Genomic DNA, 21386 nt, shown 5'->3' on the forward strand with positions numbered 1-21386 from the left:
ACGCGTGTTTTTGGATCACCTTCGAGTCACATTTTTCATGTTACACATTTAGAGTCACATTACATTACTTGTACACATTATTGTCACTTTAGATTTATGCTACACATTAGTGTCACTTATTTTCTTGTACATTTATTCACCGTTGTCTTAATTATTTAATTAATTACTATAAATTATTGTTCGTTGATTCAGTCTCTGAGTCGTGCGTTTGGTTTCAATTCTGAATCGTAACAGATAGATCCTGTTTATGTGGATGTACAGAGTGTGACATTCTCCATACTAACTAAACTAAATGTAAATGGGTTTGGTAATCTTGACTCTTGTTGGACAATTAAATTAACCAAGATAAATTCTAGCTGAAAACCTCGGTGCAGGTCTGAATTCATTTTTTCGTCCTTGATTAAAGAAAGCATACCGACTTACACCATCCTACTGTATTTGTCTCTTGTCACCTGCAGAGCTCTAAAATCATTCTGTTCTAAGAATCAATAAAACCTGTTAGTCAGGTTCTCTCACTCCTCTTAAGGTAAAGTAAGACTTCACATCCAAAGACATCAACGCTGGGGAAGTTGACTCATAAGAAAGTGATCTCACATAAAATGACCTTAGATTAAACTCTCATGTTTACTTCATTTTGTTTTGTTTTTAGCTCTAGAAGAAGTCAATGTGTCTCAAAAGATAGAAGTCGAAGATGTGTTGTAAAAATTCAGAACAATTTCTCAAGTCCTGTTCACAAATATCATTGGATAAGACATGCCTTTTCTAACATATTACTTTAAACATTGTCTCACTGCGAAGTGTGTAAAAAGAAAATCACAACATGAATCAACTGAGAGCACAAAAGTGAAGTTATATAACGTCTCTGTTAATCTGCTGGTTTATTTAAGTGATATGATCAGTAAATGTCCAAGGAGGGACTACAGCAGAGGAAGCAGATTTATCAGTTTAACAAACCAGAAGTCAACATTATTGGTGTAATTTGTTTGTGATAGAACAATCCTTCTTGAATTTTTCGTGTGCGTGCGTTATCTAACATCTGCATCCACCCTTTAATTGCCTTTCCTCTCCACATGATTGTTGTGTACGACTGTAAGAGTATAAAGAACCCTCAGGTTTCACAGCAGTATCAAAGTCTTCACGTCTTCAGTCATGGACAGAACGGTGCTGCTGGTTTTGTGTCTGCAGGTTTTCTTGCTCATCTCAACCTTCACTACATCTGATGCAGCCGCACTGAGGACTGATGCTGACCAGAGTCCAGTAAGTTAAAACCTTTGACTGTCAGAATATCAGAGTAGATAGACAGATATAGATAGATAGATAGATCCTGTTGATGTGGATGTACAGAGTGTAACATTCTCCATACTAACTAAACTCAACGTAACCTCGGTGGAACTAACTAAAAAAAACTGTTAATTGTTGCTTTATGTTTTGTATATGTGTCATTAGTAGAGGACAGTATTGTAGGATATTAATCTGAACTTCAGACACAATTTTTAACAATGTCATTTCGACAAATAACTATTATTATTTATAATTATAAAATCATTTTAAAATCAATTAAACCAGAAGAAATGTGACCACAAATTAAAAATATCTTTTTACAGCATTTAACAAGTATTTGTTTGAAGATCATCAATGTTCTTTGTCTTTTCAAAAGAAGGAGGGAAGAGTGCAAGTGAAGAAAAGAAGTTACAGACCATCTAACTGTAGCTGGAGACCAGGAGGATGTGGCGTAGGGTCAATGCTTCCAGGGCCTATGTTTACTCTTCCTCCTCCACCTCCTCCTCCTCCTGTCGAGTAAGAGAACATTCCTCATGCCAATTCAAACATACCTAACATGTATAGACACATAATATATAAGTGAATGAAAAGAGTCTGTAGACAATATAAAGACCAAGACAATTTAATACTCTGATGATTTAAAAAGGCAGGTCTTCCATCTGCCCACAGATCACAGGAGATAAAAGGGAGATCCAACATTTCCCCCTGCATGAATGTTGTTGTTTCAGTGAACCTTTTGTCATCTCTAATATCAAAGCTACATTATTTGAAATGTATGGACTGTAGCATCTGTACAATGGGGCAAACAGACTAACCACTTGACCACCAGCCATCCAATTAATACATATTGTTGCTTTAAAAGAAAACATTATCAACAACTGTCATTGGAAAATGCTAAAAAATGAAAGTTAGAGACAGCAACAGTCAGAGCAGAGATGATTAAATGCGAGACGTTTTTTTTTCCTTTCTGTAATCTTTGTCTTTCTTTCTCCCTCTCCCTTTCTCCAGAGAAGACTTCATGCCACAGCCGATGTGGTAGATCAAATCCCTGTTGATCCACTCAGCAATTTTGGAGCGATTTGTACCAAAATTGTAACACAACTCCACAGTTTGTCTTCCGCCTGCCCACAGATCACAGTCAAATGTGCTACTGAATAAAAACACACATGAACAGACTTCCTTCTGTTTTACTTGCTTCATGTTTTCTTTGCCTCTGTCAGTAATTGGTGTTTACCAACTCTGTTGTATTTGGCCTTTTTTCCATGGTAACCCTGTTTACATAAGCCGTCATTTTCACATATGCACTGCTGAAGATATCTCGATCATTTCAGGAGGACTGCTACAGCTATTCTCGTGACCTGGCTGTTTATATAAGTTCACAGCTGAAGACTATCAGCGTAAAATGATAAGGAAGGAAGTAGCGGCAAAGTCTGCTATATCAGTGGTTTTTAACTGGTCCAGCCTAAAGACCCACCACTGACTCCTTTATAAGAGTCCTGAACCAAATTTACTTTTTTTCAAACAATCACATTTTATTGAATTAATAATAGTGCAGTTTTGACCTTGGATGACATGAAACATGTGATGGACCAAAGCCAACATGCTTAAAGAGCGCTTAATAGACTTTTTACCACTTTTTTTTCTAATCTCGACCCACTGAAAACAGCTCTGCGACTCACCGTTGGGTCCCATTGAGAACCACTGCGTTTAACGATGCTATGAGAATATTTGCCTTCATATCAATGCTACATGTAGTTTGACGGAAACACAATATAAACACAGGAAAAAAACATTTGGAAGAAAAATTCTTTTAAACCAAAATGTTGTATTGAAAGTCATTATAAATAATTAATTCAGTGTTTAAAGGATCATCAGGGCCTTTATTTTGAAGGCGTTAAGTGTGCTGTCAAAAGTGCATGCAAAGCAATTTGGGGTGCGGCTACATTTTGGCCACAATCCGACATGACAAACATACTGATCTTATTTTTCTATCTTGTCCAAGTGACCTGCAGTATTTGTTTAACTTCTCTCTGCTGTAACAAGTTGGAGTAAATGACTCAGAAAACGACTCTCACTGCTGTGCTGAACAAAGTCAATGTAACACAACTCCACAGTTTGTCTTCCACCTGCCCACAGATCACAGTCAAATGTGCTACTGAATAAAAACACACATGAACAGACTTCCTTCTGTTTTACTTGCTTCATGTTTTCTTTGCCTCTGTCAGTAATTGGTGTTTACCAACTTTGTTGTATTTGGCCTTTTTTCCATGGTAACCCTGTTTACATAAGCCGTCATTTTCACATATTTTCACATTTTTACAATATTTTTTGTATTTCTATGTTTGGCTGCTCATTGTCTGTCTCAAACTCTGTTTCTTGTGTTGCTGCTTGTTTTGTCCAAGACACTCTTGAAAAAAGAGGTTTTTAATGTCCATGAGTTTCTCTTCTTGGCTAAATAAAGCTGAAATAAATACAAATAAAAATAAAGCTGTGTGGTTCAATCACAGTGTTTTACTGGCCTGACGACGGACTCTACTGCCCCAGACAATATAGGAAATACAGTTAGAGACAAGACATGAAATATAAAAGAAATGTATGCAAGTTTGGAAATTACTGAGGCTGAAATGTGAGCATTTGATGGTGTGATATTCAAAGCAGGTCCAATGAAACTTAATAAAAAAATAAGTTTGTCAGGGTTTGGTTGAAAAGACATGTTTGTGCCGTCTTATTAAGACATGTTAGACAAATAGAAAACACTTTTAATTATTTACTGCAGATTGAAAACTATGCTTCCACAATGACGGATGTGTTCAGTTTTTCAAACTTTTTCCAAATCCACTCTATCCTAAAAGTCAAATCATCTTCAAGCAGTTACCACAACAATATTTCTCTTGAATTTATTGCAGGAGGGAGTTTAAAATACAAGGGAAATTAAACTGAAAACATTTCTTTAAAATGCTTGCATCATTGTTATTACACTGTGCACTTAGAAGAATCCTGGTTTTGCTTCCTCTTTCTCAGCATTTAAGTAGTTTGTTAGCAGTCAGACCTGACAGATTTTTCAGTCGTCAGGTCTTCAGTCATGAACAGAACTGTGCTCATGGTCGTTTTGTGTCTGCAGGTTTTCCTGCTCATTTCATCCTTCACTACATCGGATGCAGCCACACTGAGGACTGATACTGATCAGAATCCAGTAAGTAAAACCTTTGACTGTCAGAATATCAGTTTAGATAGATAGATAGATAGATAGATAGATAGATAGATAGATAGATAGATAGATAGATAGATAGATAGATAGATAGATAGATAGATAGATAGATAGATAGATAGATAGATAGATAGATAGATAGATAGATAGATAGATAGATAGATAGATAGATAGATAGATAGATAGATAGATAGATAGATAGATAGATCGATAGATAGATAGATAGATAGATCCTGTTGACGTGGATGTACAGAGTGTAACATTCTCCATACTAACTAAACTAAACGTAACCTCGGTGGAACTAACTAAAAAAAACTGTTCATTGTTGCTTTATGTTTTCTATGTGTGTTATTAGTAGAGGACAGTATTGTAGGAAATTAATCTGAACTTCAGACACATTTTTTTACAATGTCATTTCGACAAATAACTATTATTATTTGTATTTATATAATCATTTTAAAATCAATTAAACCAGAAGAAATGTGACCACAAATTAAAATTGTCTTTTTACAGCATTTAACAAGAATCAATTTGTTTGAAGATCATCAATGTTCTTTGTTTTTTTTTCAAAAGAAGAAGGGAAGAGTACAAGGCAGGAGAAGAAATTACAGACCAACATCTAACTGTAGCTGGAGACCAGGAGCCTGTGGCTTATCGCCAAGGAGTTCAGGGCGTCCATGGCCTATGTTTACTCTTCCTCCTCCTCCTCCTCCTCCTCCTCCTGTCGAGTAAGAGAACATTCCTCATGCCAATTCAAACATATCTAACATGTATAGACACATAATATAAAAAGTGAATGAAAAGAGTCTGTAGACAATATAAATAACAAGACAATTTAATACTCTGATGATTTAAAAAGGCAGGTCTTCCATCTGCCCACAGATCACAGGAGATAAAAGGGAGATCTAACATTTCCCCCTGCATGAATGTTGTTGTTTCAGTGAACCTTTTGTCATCTCTAATATCAAAGCTACATTATTTGAAATGTATGGACTGTAGCATCTGTACAATGGGGCAAACAGACTAACCACTAGGCCACCAGCCATCCAATTAATACATATTGTTGCTTTAAAAGAAAACATTATCAACAGCTGTCATTGGAAAATGCTAAAAAATGAAAGTTAGAGACAGCAACAGTCAGAGCAGAGATGATTAAATGCTAGATGTTCTTTTTTCCTTTCTGTAATCTTTGTTTTTCTTTCTCCCTTTCTCCAGATAAGACTTCATGCCACAGCCGATGTGGTAGATTAAATCCCTGTTGATCCACTCAGCAATTTTGGAGCGATTTTAAAAGAACTTAAATGTATTGATTATGTAACGGCTCCGACATGACAAACATACTGATCTTATTTTTCTATCTTGTCCAAGTGACCTGCAGTATTTGTTTAACTTCTCTCTGCTGTAACAAGTTGGAGTAAATGACTCAGAAAATGACTCTCACTGCTGTGCTGAACAAAGTCAATGTAACACAACTCCACAGTTTGTCTTCCGCCTGCCCACAGATCACAGTCAAATGTGCTACTGAATAAAAACACACATGAACAGACTTCCTTCTGTTTTACTTGCTTCATGTTTTCTTTGCCTCTGTCAGTAATTGGTGTTTACCAACTCTGTTGTATTTGGCCTTTTTTCCATGGTAACCCTGTTTACATAAGCCGTCATTTTCACATATGCACTGCTGAAGATATCTCGCTAATTTCAGGAGGACTGCTACTGCTATTCTCGTGACCTGGCTGTTTATATAAGTTCACAGCTGAAGACTATCAGCGTAAAATGATGAGGAAGGAAGTAGCGGCAAAGTCTGCTATATCAGTGGTTTTTAACTGGTCCAGCCTAAAGACCCACCACTGACTCCTTTATAAGAGTCCTGAACCAAATTTACTTTTTTTTTCAAACAATCACATTTTATTGAATTAATAATAGTGCAGTTTTGACCTTGGATGGCATGAAACATGTGATGGAACAAAGCCAACATGCTTAAAGAGCGCTTAATAGACTTTTTACCACTTTTTTTTCTAATCTCGACCCACTGAAAACAGCTCTGCGACTCACCGTTGGGTCCCATTGAGAACCACTGCGTTTAACGATGCTATGAGAATATTTGCCTTCATATCAATGTTACATGTAGTTTGACGGAAACACAATATAAACACAGGAAAAAAACATTTGGAAGAAAAATTCTTTTAAACCAAAATGTTGTATTGAAAGTCATTATAAATAATTAATTCAGTGTTTAAAGGATCATCAGGGCCTTTATTTTGAAGGCGTTAAGTGTGCTGTCAAAAGTGCATGCAAAGCAATTTGGGGTGCGGCTACATTTTGGCCACCTAATATCTTTGGGCTCCATTGAAATAGAAAAGATGATTTAATAATCCTGCAAAGGGACACACATACACACACACACACACACACGAACAGGGTCCTGTGGACATGCACTCATAGAGAGATGTCAATGGCACTACTAGTAATGTACGAGTATAATTATAAATCCAACTGTCATCATGATAGCGTGGGAGTGCGTGTGCTTCTGTGTGCATCAGATGAAACAGATGAGCGAGCGTACATGAAGGAGAGCTTGGTGTTGTCTTCATTCTGAATACAACGCTTCAGTTTGAAAAGTGGAAACGATTTTTGTGAACAACTTGTTGCAAATGAGCAACAGTGAAACGTTTAGCTCCTACACTATGTTGATGCAGATGAAAAAGTCAATTTGAGAAGATCTGAGGAGGGAGGGCGGAGGAGGAAACAGATATATCCATTTAACATACCAGAAGTCTATCAGGGTTTAGATAGTTTGTGATTAAACAACCCCTATCTCATATTGTGTGTTGAAGCTATCTGTTAACTGAAGACACCCTTTAAATAGTTTCCTGTTTCTCCATATTAAAGAAGTCCTTATATAAAGAGACGTGTGTTTCTCAGCTGTATCAAAGTCTTCAGATCACTCATACACAGACTGTGCTGCTCGTCTTGTTTCTGCAGCTCTTCCTGCTCTTCTCAACCTTCACTTCTACTGATGCAGCCACCGTGAGGACAGAAGAAAATCCTCCTCACTTCATAACAATGCCTCATTTCATGTCTTAGTGAATGAATCACCATAAGAGCATATTGTTCAACTAATTCAAATAATGTGATGATGCAATATATATTCAGTAAAACAATTTAACCCTATCATCCTGCTTTAGTGGAGATTACAATTAGTTGGCCAAATGTTCAGCATTGTTTTATTTAAGAGTTAATTTATTGCTGCAAATACATTGTGCTTGAGTATTTTTATTTGGAAGAAGGGATTGTATAACAAGAGCCCACATGTAAAGATGTTTAATGTCATTTCTTCAAATGGAATTCTTAAACATAATTCATCAATTTTAAAATAGAGGAAACGTAACAAACGTAATTTCAATAAGAAGATGAAGCACTTTGTAAAAATGTCCTGATTAAGGTACTGTCAGGTAGTGTATTCGACCCCTGACTTTAAACTTAAATGTACACATCAGTGAGAAGACGGGAGTGAGTGATATTTGATGTTCCAGGTCAAGATAATAAAAAAAAGAAGATACCGCCATCCACCATAACCAAGGGTAAAACTTAAAGTGCACTTATTTCTATCGTACAAAAATTATTATAAATAATAATAAATATAATTTCTATCGTACAAAAAGTCAACAGAACCTTCCAGATTTTACATCTCTATGAAAAGTTCAATGACTTCCGATTTCAACATTTGATTAAACTCTACCATCATTTGCTCCAGGGCAAAGGAAGTTATATGAAGTCATATGTTATGTTTTTTAATGTTTATTTTAGTGAGTATAATTAACAGTCCCAGCTAGAGCACAATCTTCCTCCTCCTCCTCCTCCTCCTACTCAATACAGCAAGGATATAGATTTATTAGAAGGACATAATTGGTTCTTGGTTTTTGCAGCCTCATTGTTTTTCTTTAGAAATGGTTGATGGTTACGACCAGAAATTCAACAGAGAAAAATGATCTAATCACTGTCTCGATACAGATACATCATCAGTTCACAATAAAGCTCTTTTAGGTCTGCTTCCTTCATACCCTCTGACCCTCATCAGTCAGAAGAGTACAGGGACTGATAATCTTTGATCCCAGGACCTTACTGTCAGTTCATTTAATGACAGAATGAACTGAAACTTAACAAACCTCTCTCGTTTGACACTTTGAAAAGGGAAGTTAACTGACTTGGAGGCAGAGACATCTGGCTGTAGATGTTGAAGTGTATTATACTTGCGACACAGTATGATACGAACAATTATGTGAATTGTAACTGTGCTACTAAAATGTGAACTTTAGTAAAGCAATTTGTGTTCTTAAGGAAGAGTTTGGTTTAACACCAAAGAGCCTGAAGTGGATCATTTGAGGTTAAAGGCTCATACTCCTTCCTTGAGAATGTGTAAGATAACAGTTGGGTATTGTTTGGATGTAACATAGATGATTGACTCATAGGGTGTAGGAAGAGATTCAATAAAAGAAGTTACCCCTAAGTCTCTGTGCTGCCCAGAGAAGATAAAGGAGGGCAGGATGTGGACGATGATGTGGACTTAAATGCTAACTGTTGAACTAAGTCCAAAGTAGGACATAAATGTGCGGATGTTGCTTTGACCAATGCTGTATAAATACTAGTCTCTTTCTTTATTAATGAGGGATCACAATTGGCTGATGACTCTCCCAGGTACCATGGCTTACCTGGACTCATGCTGTTTCTTGACTTTGTAAAACAACTTTTTATACTATAAGCAAGTCAGTGTCAGCAGATATTTTTTTCATCATCTACACATCTTCGTCAAAGGAGGAGAAAATACAATGTTCTTCCTGGTGTGTTTATGGAGGAATCTGACAAACATTTACTACTCAGATGTGTTTTTTGTGACTTTCAATTGCCCAAAGATTTATTTCTTCTGTATTTGATGTGTTTTTGTATTTCTATGTTTGGCTGCTCATTGTCTGTCTCAAACTCTGTTTCTTGTGTTGCTGCTTGTTTTGTCCAAGACACTCTTGAAAAAAGAGGTTTTTAATGTCCATGAGTTTCTCTTCTTGGCTAAATAAAGCTGAAATAAATACAAATAAAAATAAAGCTGTGTGGTTCAATCACAGTGTTTTACTGGCCTGACAGCGGACTCTACTGCCCCAGACAATATAGGAAATACAGTTAGAGACAAGACATGAAATATAACAGAAATTTATGCAAGTTTGGAAATTACTGAGGCTGAAATGTGAGCATTTGATGGTGTGATATTCAAAGCAGGTCCAATGAAACTTAATAAAAAAATAAGTTTGTCAGGGTTTGGTTGAAAAGACATGTTTGTGCCGTCTTATTAAGACATGTTAGACAAATAGAAAACACTTTTAATTATTTACTGCAGATTGAAAACTATGCTTCCACAATGATGTGTTCAGTTTTTCAAACTTTTTCCAAATCCACTCTATCCTAAAAGTCAAATCATCTTCAAGCAGTTACCACAAGACAGACAGACAGACAGACAGACAGACAGACAGACAGACAGACAGACAGACAGACAGACAGACAGACAGACAGACAGACAGACAGACAGACAGACAGACAGACCATCTTCAATCATTTGTTGGAAGATAACGTTTTATTTTTTTGTAGGGGAACGGGAGAAATGGCAAAAGCAAACAACCATCAAACTGCAGTAAGCACCCTGGAGCATGTTCCCCGGTAAGACTTTGTTTCGAGCTGAAATCTCTGAGAGTCTAAATCTCAATCATCAGGCGCTTAAGATCATTACGGTCAGATTTCAAGCACTTTCTTATAGGTTAAAAGTCAGAGGTGGTGGTGTCGATGAAATGTGACGACCCGAATGTTTGCTGGTCTTCTTCCTCTTGAGCCTTGTGTTTAATTGTGACAGTAAGGAGGCTGTAGCTGGTTTCTGGCAGCTTCATTCTTTTGTTCATTGACAGATACCACCAGACATCTAACGTATTGACCTTTAAAAGTTGTATAATTACCCACGACTTCAGGAAGTAGCAAATCCAATGAATTAATGTCATGTACCAATTATAGTTTTGTCCTGTTAATACATTTTTCCTGTTTTTCATTCTCTCTAGTTTCACAGATTGTGAGAAGCAAAAAACCTCCAAGCATGACACCTTCGCAACTGATAAACACACCCTGAGCTCTCTACTTGTTGCTGCTCATCAATTATGACCCCAGAAAAGATCTCAGCACATTCATCAAAATATAAAATATACCTTTTCTGAAATAATGAAACTGATTTAATCAGTCAGTGTTTAGTTGTTTACTAACTGTCTGCTACATATTTAGTCATGATCCTGCTTCAGTGTTTGTTGAAGTGGATGTCCTGGGTGCAGATCCTGTTTATGTGCATGTTAAAGTGTGACATTCTCCATTTATCTAATGAAAATATATTGGGCCCCAAGTTTTTTTTTTGTTTGTTAAATATTTATAATTAAAAGAATCAGATGCATACATTTGGAGAGTCAAAGTAATAGTTTAACTACACTGACATTATTGAGATGGCCTGCCTCTGTATAAAGGCGAAAACGTCTTACACTCACTGATTAATGCTGAAATGTAATTCAACTTTTTTGTTTAGAGTGTCAAAAAATAAAGAGAGTTGCTTACATTTTGTTTGCTCTTGACATTGGTTGGTGTTATAGTTTTGTGTGCTCTGCCTTGGTAAATAAAAAACAAACATGAAGCAAAATATCTCTTTATCCTCTATTTTTACATACCTCAATGGGGTGAGTGTCTTGCCCATATGTTGCTCTCAGGACAGCTGAGGATCGAACCCTCAACCTTTAGATTGAGAGACTACGACTCTACCTACTGAGCCTGGCACCTCTCCAGCAGCCAGACCAACTTCTATATGTCAGTCCACATCGGGTTCCCAAACCGGACTGGGGTACTGCCCCCTATATGTTATAAGTTATTTAATAGATCTTTCTGTTAAACACAGTCCAGCAGAGAACTTTAAAGGTACATGTGTTCACAGTTAAACAGTTAAGAGGAAAATAACACAGAATATATTTTAGCCAAGCTTTGTAACTCTTACTTGTCAGGGTGCTCTGTGGCCTTGTATTCACCTCTCACTTTATTTCTTACATTTCCAAATCAAACCCAGAGGAGGTCTGGTTGGCCTGGTCGGGAACTGAAAGCGTAATAACAGGAAATATCTGAGGGAAAGAAACAGATGTTATCACTCTGATGAGAAAAAAACATCCACCGCCTCCTGGTGTGGCATTAAGATCCACTTGTTGTGTTGTAAACATTTTGTTCTGGTGGGACTATTTTTATATAAATCATGTTGTCCAGAAGGAGTCCAAAACAAAAAGGCTATATTGTGTTTGAATTTGTAGTTCAGGTCAAACAAACACACAGTGAAGAAGACCGTTTTAAAAAAAAAAAATATCATCATAAATTCTGACTGTTTCATAAGAAGAGATAATATCTATGATGATTCTCAAATGAAAGAAGGTCTTACTGATACTTACAGCATGCTAAAGCATGACTCTGGGCGCCTTAAGTAAAGTGAGGTCATTAAAAAGGATATTTTTACACATCTATAAGGAGTTATAAGCAGTAGGGCGTATTTGTTGGCTAAAAATGCTTCACACCATTAAATCAAGTTGTAGTCATAATGGCTTCTCTGCACATTTCTAAGGGCTAAAGATCAATGCCTCAATGTTCATGTAACAGCTCTCATCTTCATGTCTCCTGATAGCCAATCGCCCTTCAGGAACAAATAAAGTTGAGTTGATAGCAAGATAAGCACACAAACTTACAGCCTTAATTTAGATTAATCAGTCCTCTATTCCAAATCTCTACCACTTTAGCAGTGTCTCAGAAGCACATAGGCTAAGTGCTTTCATCCATCCTCACCCCCTCACTTGTTGCATAGCAAGAATAAAAATATTTTGAATATCAATTTTTGTATTCGAGATAGACAGAAGACGTTCCTTTCTGCAAGCGTTTTTCTTAATAATATCTGCTCGAGTTTTGATGAGTTGTATATGCAATCTTGAGATGCGCTATGTGGCCACTAGATGGAGTCAGTCCCGTTATAATAGTTGCAATGCTGATCAGTGCGTTTGGAGTTAAGTTCTCAGGACCTCTTAAAACTGACTGAAGGAAATACAGTATTATCGCTCTCTGTATATTAAATGGTTGAAAACTGAGTGGAAATTTATAGAAGCAGGATATTGTTGAGAGAATAAACATATTCAATGGATCAATGGATTTACTTTACATGCTACTGAGAAACAATGACACAACAGATACTTCTGTGCTCGTTGTATGAATACTGCGAAAAGATACTTTATAAATCCCGAGAAGAGAATTGATATTTTTTTTAACACACGCACTTATGGATGTAGAGTTTTATTTTGTTCATTAACATATAAAAAACATATAATTAGATCTTTAACAAACATACACAAAGCTGGTGGCTCGACTAAAGTGCGTTAAATATACATGTATGGCTTTTCAAGGTTATGTAAAAAAAAAACAACAAAAAAAACCAAGTGAAAACATTTCTATTTTTTGTGTGCATTTTTTCTATTCTACATTTGACTTAATTTCACTTTTGTACGTACAGTACAAAACTACTATTACTTGTATTTTGAATAATAACTTGGTTGTAAATGAAATATTTATATATTTTAAGTCGGAATTTTAACTTAAAGTAACAATCACTACTCTTTTTATGACATGCATGGAATCCCCCCCCCCCACAAAAAAAAACAAAAAAACAAAAACCAAGAAGCTATTTTCAGTAATTGAATGTCACTGACTTGTTGTCAGTGTGATGTCATCAATTGCACCTTAACATGCTTTAAAGTGTCCTTGTTGTAACCTCATATCGTTTTGGTTAGATGGATGGATCAATATGTTCTTTTCTGTCTAGCCACTGTGACACCGCTTGTTTACTGGTCAGGACAGGGAAGTACCTGGAATGATTGCAAACAGAAGGTAAATATAGTAAGAACATTTTTCTACAAAAACAAACTATTTGGGAATGTGTTACTTTCCTGCATTACATTCTCTAATCCCTCCCCTTAACCCACTTAAAGTAAGTCTATAAAGACGTGTGAAAGTCTTCAGGTCTTCAGGTCAGCAGTCATGAACAAAACAGTGCTCCTGGTTGTGTTTTGTTTGCAGGTTTTCCTGCTCATCTCAGACTTCACTTCATCTGATGCAGCCGCTCTAAGGTCATTTGATCAACAGCATCAGTTTGTTAATATGGTAAGTGCAGGAGCTTTTCAGGTGCTGTTAGAGCTTTGATTTATATTTATTATATTTGAGTCTTCTTAAAGACATGTGGCAGGGCTGTGAAACATACAGTGATTTGCTTCTGTGTTTGATTCACAGTCACTGTGGAGATGAAAAGGCTACTTTGAAAAGTGTTACTGCTAAAAATATGATGTTTCTCTGTTAAAAATGACACCTTTCTTTGTTCTTCTGTTGTCACAGATAAAACACAGAGATCGACGATATGTGTCCAACTGCATTTGGAGGCCAGGTGCATGTGCTTCCTTCTCCAAGGTTAAATTATTTACAGTATTATAAGTGCAACAGCCTTACAGAACTACTAAAGCTCTTAAGTTAATTTGCAGTTGAACACCGTCCTTATATCTAACAAATAATGTGTTCTTATATCACAGGAACACCCTAACTTGAAAAACAACACAAAGGATGCAAAGGTAAACTAGATTATAATAAACAACAAATAAGTGAGGTTAAGTGTGTAATACCAGTCATGTGCAGTTAATTATTCTAAAGATAAATAATAAAGTAAGATGATCCCACCTGCTCTGGGTATTTCCGAGCCCTTGTGAGTCTTATGCTGCTGGTTGGGCTGCTTTCATTACCAAATCTACAGACAGAAAAAAACAACAACAAAAAAAAAACAATAACCAATTAGACGTTAAAGTTACTGTTTTGTTTTACTTTTTGTTTTCTTGTTTTTAAAATGTGCTGAATTTAGAAACTTCTTTTGAAACTCTCTCTTTCTCTGTGTGCTTTCAGAGTCCGGGTGACATAGACCTTGAATTGTTAAAATTGAGGTTTGTGTTTTGGCTTTCTGAAATGTTAAACATTTAAATAGCTTTTCATTTTACTGATTTGTGTTTTTCTAATTTCAGCGTCATTCATCAACCCAATAACTTTAATTCAAGACTGGAGGTCAAAGATTTAAGACACGAGAGTCAGCCCTGATGATATCTCCTCTTCATTCCTGCTATACATATATGCAAAAGCTCCCAACATCTGTATAGTCTAGCGCATCATGATACTGTATCATATGGAAATGTGTTTTTGCAGCTTTGTTGCAACCTTGTCACAAGTTTTAAAGCAAAGGAGAAATGAGGCTACACAATCGACAAACACAACATGCTTTTACCATTATTACTGTGTTAGTTGTATGTTCAAGATTTGTTGCTTTGTATAATCTGTATTATCTTCATGCCTACATGATAAAATAAATAATTCAAGAAGAGAAAAAGGGCTATATGCAGCTAAATCTAAGAACATGTAAACAGAAAATGATTCACATTCCTGTGGTCTTTAATTGCTGTGAGCTTATTAACATGGGTGTGGATGCAAACTTAGAAACACACCACATGTTCAAGCTTGTTGATGCTGTACGAAAAAAATCTTAAATACTGGCTTAAGCCTTCAGTCGATTCCTGTTTCTTTTTAATGTGCAGAGATCAAAAGTCTCCAATAACATCGACGTTTGACAAAGTTCAGGTTTCACTTGCAGGAGTTTTGATGTTTGGTGTAAAGTTTCTTGTTGCTCTGCTGCTAAAGTGTTTTTGTGTCAGTGAAGACATGCTGATGCTTATTTAAAGAGCAACATATTTTTCTCAATAAACACTTTAGACAAATGAGTTTGTTCTGACTCAGTCTGCGTTTTTTTTCTTCTTCCTCCTTCTATGTTTTCTCTCTGAGTCATCTCTCTCAGAAGTATTTAAAATATCTCTGTGTGTGTGAGGCTACAGAACTCAGCTGGATTTCAACAGTCAGACTCTCAGACCGAAGAGGAACAGCCGTGATTGAAGGTAGGACTGACCGCTCAAGGGATTATTTGGGTGTATTCACACTACAGTCAATCCTATTGTATACTGATGTCCTATGTTAACATGAACATGTAACTTTTGATTTAAGATTAAATCGGACTTTTGGACAACTGCCAATGTGTTATTTTTAACTTCGGGTAAAGTCAGACTTACATTTAACTAGATCAACGTGGGAACAGGTTGTAGCACTTTTTTTTAGCAATTCTGTCTTGCTTTATCTGATTCATGGGGAAAATAAGAGGACAGCTAAAAACTAATAACAGTACGTATAAAGAACTTACATTACACCATTGATGTCAGTTTTCCTGTAAGTTTTTCTTCTGCTGAGAGCCATCAGTTCACACCTGCTGATATAAAACTGTTACAACCAATCATCATTAGAGCAGTAAAGGATGACAAAACTTAAACATAATAAAGTCACTAAATCAATCGCACATTTATTTTTCATGGATTCATTAAAGTCCAGGTCAGTGCAGACCTTTATTGTCCCTGGAAGGGAAATATAATTCACAGCAGTGGACAAAAAAAACCCAGATAAAAAGACATAAGATAGTGTAACATAACCTGATATAATACAACCAAGAAAAATAAAACATGTCAGTGTTCATTATAGCAATTTTTTATTGAAAATGTAATGAAATGTATTAAAAATTTCACTGGAATGGTAGGATTATAAATAAAGTGCTATCGTGCTTCTTGAAAGTGCTTGTTGTATCTCTTGGCTCTGGGCAGCCAGTCCTCCAACCAGAGGGGAGAAGAACACATTCCTCCAAGAGAGGATGGTCAGAGCTGGCCAAGATCGACTCATTGCTTTATTGTCTGTTCCAGACATCTAACATTTTACTAGCTGTTTTAACGATACTGGAAGAAAGATTTTTGTTCTGCACTGAAAGTTTACCCATACTACAAACTAAAACAAAAGGTTAAAATGGACTCAATAAAAGATCGGTAGAATAAAACTATCAGTGTCTTATCCACATTAAAAGTGTTCATTTAGTGCAGAAAGTAGAGTCTCTGCAGGCGTGATTATGATTCATGTCAATCCCTGTGCCCAGGTACAGTTAATTGGGAGGTAAATCAGATCGTTTTCATGTAGTGTATGTAGTTACACTCTAGATGACTAAACTGTTGATCGTGTGCAGATTTAATCACTTTTAGCCGTCACACTGTTTTTACAGTCTTTCTGTATTTCTCCTGTAACGCACCTCATCAGGCTGTGTTTACTCATGAAGGTTGTTTGGACTGCAGGCTGAACAGAGTGCCTGCAGACAGGATTCAGGGCAGAAATGTCAACATTGCTTTATACACACATGATGAGACTAATTGCCCAGTACATTTACAGCTGGGCAGGTAGGTATCATCTCTATCCATAATAACATAGAACTGAATTTCACCACATGAAAAGAATGTTCTTCTGATTTGTAGAGGACTACATGAAGTAGCAGAAAATGGGAAGAACAACTTCTTCCCAAACTCAGAGGCAGAAGAAACTTAAGAAAAAAAAAAAAACAACCTCAATCAGATACCCACATAAAAACATTGAACAGCACGGTAGTTTGATGGTGAAATATGGAAGATTAGAAAAGCAGGTTAAAGGATTATTTGATGATTGTATGCACATGTTTCTCTGCTTAGCGCTACTGATTTGTTGATTGATGTTTTATTTCTTGATTGTGTGTCTTTTGTTGTGTGTCTGAAACTTTTATGATGCTGTCTTGGCCGGGACTCTCTTGAAAAACAGATCTTGTATCTCAATGAGAATATTTTCCCGGTAAAAAGAAAAACATGTCCAGTAATGAATAAACAGTTAAGAAATATACCAATATCAATAACTTCAAATATTAAATTAGTTGAGTTTTCTCAGAGGCTGCAGTTTCTTAATTAACTTTTCTGTTTGGGGACATTTTCTTATTATTTTCTTTATTTACTTTATATTTCTTATTATTTTTTCTTATGCATAACACAACACTTTTGTGGTTGTTAAATTCCTGCAGAGGACACAAATCTTTCAGTTTTCAGCATCTGCAACTGTGGGAACTGCCCTTTGGACGTCAACTCACACAAATCAAACAGAAAAGGAACAGTTCAGGTCAGGACATGATATCTCCATGTCAACACACTGACGTTATCACAGAACAATAATTAGTCAGAAAATCTCTTGCAGATGGCAGTGGTTCAGCACAGTACAGCGATAGCAAGCTTGTATTGGGCAATTCAAGGGAAGATCAAGAGGAAGGAGGAGGGGTGGTGGTTAAGAAAAGTGGGTTTGTGCTGGTCAATACTTTGAGATATTATTTTGTTTTCTACATTGCAGAACAAATAATGATACCACTGCATGTATTGTTACTGGCAGTTGTTACTCGTGGATGCACTTCTTGCCAAAATAAAGAGAAACACAACTTTAAAAACGCAAATGTGTTAAATTAAAAAAAAGTATTCATTATTGTAAGCACATTATTTAATGAAATGTACATTAAGGATGACAGACAGCTAATTCCATGTCCTCCCTCACAGTTTCATCTCAGGAAAATGGAAGTCTCGGAGGAGGTTGACTACTTTTACCATGAAAACATCAGCTTCAACTTCAGCTATGAAGACTACCCCGCCCTCTGTAGGAAGGGTGACGTCCGTTCCTTCGCTGGCGTCTTTCTCCCCATCATGTACACTGTGTGTTTGGTGGTTGGCGTGGCAGGAAACGCTTTAGTCGTTGCCGTCTACGCCTACCACAAACGCCTCAAGACTATGACAGACACCTTCCTGACCCACTTGGCTGTGGCTGACCTACTATTGCTCTTCACACTGCCATTCTGGGCTGCTGATGCAGCAAGGGGCTGGGATCTGGGCGAGGTCGTTTGTAAGATTGTTTCTGCCTGCTACACAGTCAACTTCACCTGCTGCATGCTGCTGCTGGCTTGCATTAGCCTAGATCGCTACTTTGCATTAGCTAAAGCGCAAGGGAATGAGCAAAGAGGGCGCTTGGAGAGGATGTTCAGCAGAAGACACTGCTGGAAGGTGTGTTTGGTTGTTTGGATGACAGCTGTCTTCCTCGGGCTTCCTGATCTGATCCTCTCAGAAGTAAGATGGTCGTCCAGTAGGAGCGTCTGCCTGGCTGTCTACCCTCCGTCAATGGCAGGAGGCGGGAAAGCTGTTTTGGAGATTGTAGAGGTGCTGCTGGGATTCCTGCTTCCTCTCATCATCATGGTGGTCTGTTACTCCAGAGTTGGCTGGACACTCAAAGACCTTCCGGTTGAGAGCAGAGGAAAGAAGTGGAAAGCTCTGCGTGTTCTCCTGATAGTAGTCGGCGTGTTTGTGGTCACCCAGCTGCCGTATAACGTGTTGAAGGTGTATCGAGCGATGGATTCGGTCTACATCTTAGTGACGCACTGTGGGACGAGTAAAGTGTTGGATCAGGCGGCGCAGGTGACAGAGAGTTTGGCCCTCACTCACTGCTGCCTCAACCCCGTCCTCTACGCCTTCATGGGATCGTCTTTCAGGCAGCACATGATGAAAGTGGCGAAGAAAATTGGTGAGAGGAGGAGGAAGAGGAGGAAGGAAAATCCTGCAGTGGAGGAAGGAATGGAGATGTCATTTAACTCCCATAGTGTGTCCCAAGAGACAAACACCTTCTCAATATGAGACGGGTATAAGATGTGTTCTTCAATCACTTTTTATAGCAGCACGAGTGGAAATCATTTAGCTGTAGTTATTTTTAACAATCTCACTGCATCTAAAACAATGGTTGGTCTCTGCCTGCATTCTGAGCAACAACGATCACAACAACTATTATAATTGATGATGTGAGGAATACGAACGTCTGTGCCAAATTTGATGGCAACTATAAAGAGGGGCCAATCAATCAGCCTATCAAACAACTCTATGAACCCATCAAGAAGCATTTTGTTGGAGCAGATTAAACATAAGTGACATAAATAAAATGTGGCAGTGGACAAAAGCAATCACTCATAAGAGGTAAAATATAAATACTGAGCAGACTGATTGGGGCGAGTAACTAGAAGGACCAGTCTTAGAAGCATTTACATTTAACAAAAAAAAAAAAAAATCTGATTGCAGAGGGGAACAAACACACAAAACACACAAAATATCCTGTTTGCAACAGAGAAAGCTCATTTAGCACATATATTATACATGTATATACGTATATATTCCCAAACACTGTTCAGTCTGTGTATGCGTTTAACAACAGAGGCTCTCAATGACTCAACACTGAGTAAAAACATCAGGGATTATTAGGCGCACCAAAATTTAATTTAGTTTCTGTAGAAGCTGAGTACTCTGTTCCCCCTCTAGTTTTTGCTTTTTTTAATTTAAGTTCAATTTGTCATAGACTGACCACTGCTGTTAAACAGACCCCGATCCAGAAGAGACATGTCATTTATCTTTTCATGCATAAAAAAAGGAAATCAATTAATTTCTCTTTTAAAAGTTGAATTCAGAAGAGCCACAGCATGGTTGACCAGGATTATTCACAAGCTCAAAGACAAATATACTGTGGTTCATTTGGCCCCTCCCACCAGATCTAATAACAGCAGCCATTCCTCTCCGATATTTTCAGATGTTTAGATGTTCATAAGTTAAGGTAAGGTATAAGCGTGAATATGATTAGAAGAGTCTTTGACATTATTTTTAAGATGTTACTCATACTTGTTAAAATTAAACAGTTTTTGGTTTATCCAGGAGCTAACTGTGATCTTTCCAGGATTTCACAATAAACCTTTGACTCTTTCCAGGTGCTTACACAGAACAAAGTACAGAGAAGATAGAATTCAGAACTCGATACCTTGCATAAACACAAGTCTGAGACAGCAACTTGCTCTACCTGCTCTCAAACAGCTGGTTTACAATAATCCTTCTACTGTATCTATGAGCTATGCTGCTAACCCAGCCTGTTCTTATTGTCAGGTTTACAAATAAATTCTTATCAACTGCACCAGCCTAAACCAGATGTAATCAACATGCCTACACCCACACTTTAAAGTATTTTTTTTATAGGATCCATTAATAATTCTCCAAATAAACATTTGCTGTCGGCTCAGAGACTTTTTTTTGATTTTCCTAAATTTTAAAGAGAACTAAATTACTTGAAACATTTAAGTCTAAATGTGGTGTAATTTGTAGTCTAATCTTGAGAGATTTATCTCCCTTAGATGAGGGAAAGTCACGGTTTTGTTGTATCCCAAATTCTTCTGAACATCTGAGACAAATTTCCTGCTTCACACTGCACGTGATGTTCTTTGGCTTGTAGCAAAGTCGTCTCTTTTAAGATTAGCTTCCACAGACGTAAGGGGCCTGTAGAAAAGAAACCCTATCAGAAGAGATGATCATTCAAATTCTTTATTAAATATTCTCAAGTAAATGTACGTTTCTTCAATTGTTTTAATGGGGGTCGCCTGTCAGCAGCACAACCAAATTATTATTTGTCACAGTGTCTAACACAAATGTTTGCACTTTCAATGTCCACTGGCTCTTAACATATTCAGAGGCTCTTACACTGGGGGAAAATCCTATTTATTTGGTTTCTTTTGTTTTCCTGTATTCCAGCTGGGACAAATCAAGTTCTTTACAAAGAGTTGCTGCAGGTCAGAATCTGGCTCATGGTCAGTCTCATGTGGAAACCATTTGAAGTTTTCCATCTGTTAACTGAGCATGTGAGTCTGCTAAAAAGAAAAAGGTGTTTCAACTTGGAGATGAACTGTAAACTATTGTTTGGTAAACCAAGTCTTCCGAGTACATTGACGTCATTCTCTAAATCACTTAACTAGAATCATTATTTTTCTGAAAGGAATAGTTTGGAA

General features: G+C 37.0%; 1 protein-coding gene across 1 annotated transcript; it reads left to right on the forward strand.

Annotated features, from left to right (window-relative positions):
* The first annotated feature begins 13597 nt into the window (after positions 1-13597).
* Positions 13598-20521, forward strand: ackr4a (atypical chemokine receptor 4a). Its single transcript, XM_079349479.1, has 5 exons — positions 13598-13738; positions 13967-14038; positions 14158-14196; positions 14638-15555; positions 18088-20521. The coding sequence occupies exon 5, from the start codon at positions 18103-18105 to the stop codon at positions 19207-19209; it is 1107 nt and encodes a 368-aa protein (XP_079205605.1). The 5' UTR covers positions 13598-13738; positions 13967-14038; positions 14158-14196; positions 14638-15555; positions 18088-18102; the 3' UTR covers positions 19210-20521.
* Positions 20522-21386: the final 865 nt, after the last annotated feature.

This window comes from Symphodus melops, assembly GCF_947650265.1.
Source record: "Symphodus melops genome assembly, chromosome: 7".
NCBI classification, from domain to species: domain Eukaryota; kingdom Metazoa; phylum Chordata; class Actinopteri; order Labriformes; family Labridae; genus Symphodus; species Symphodus melops.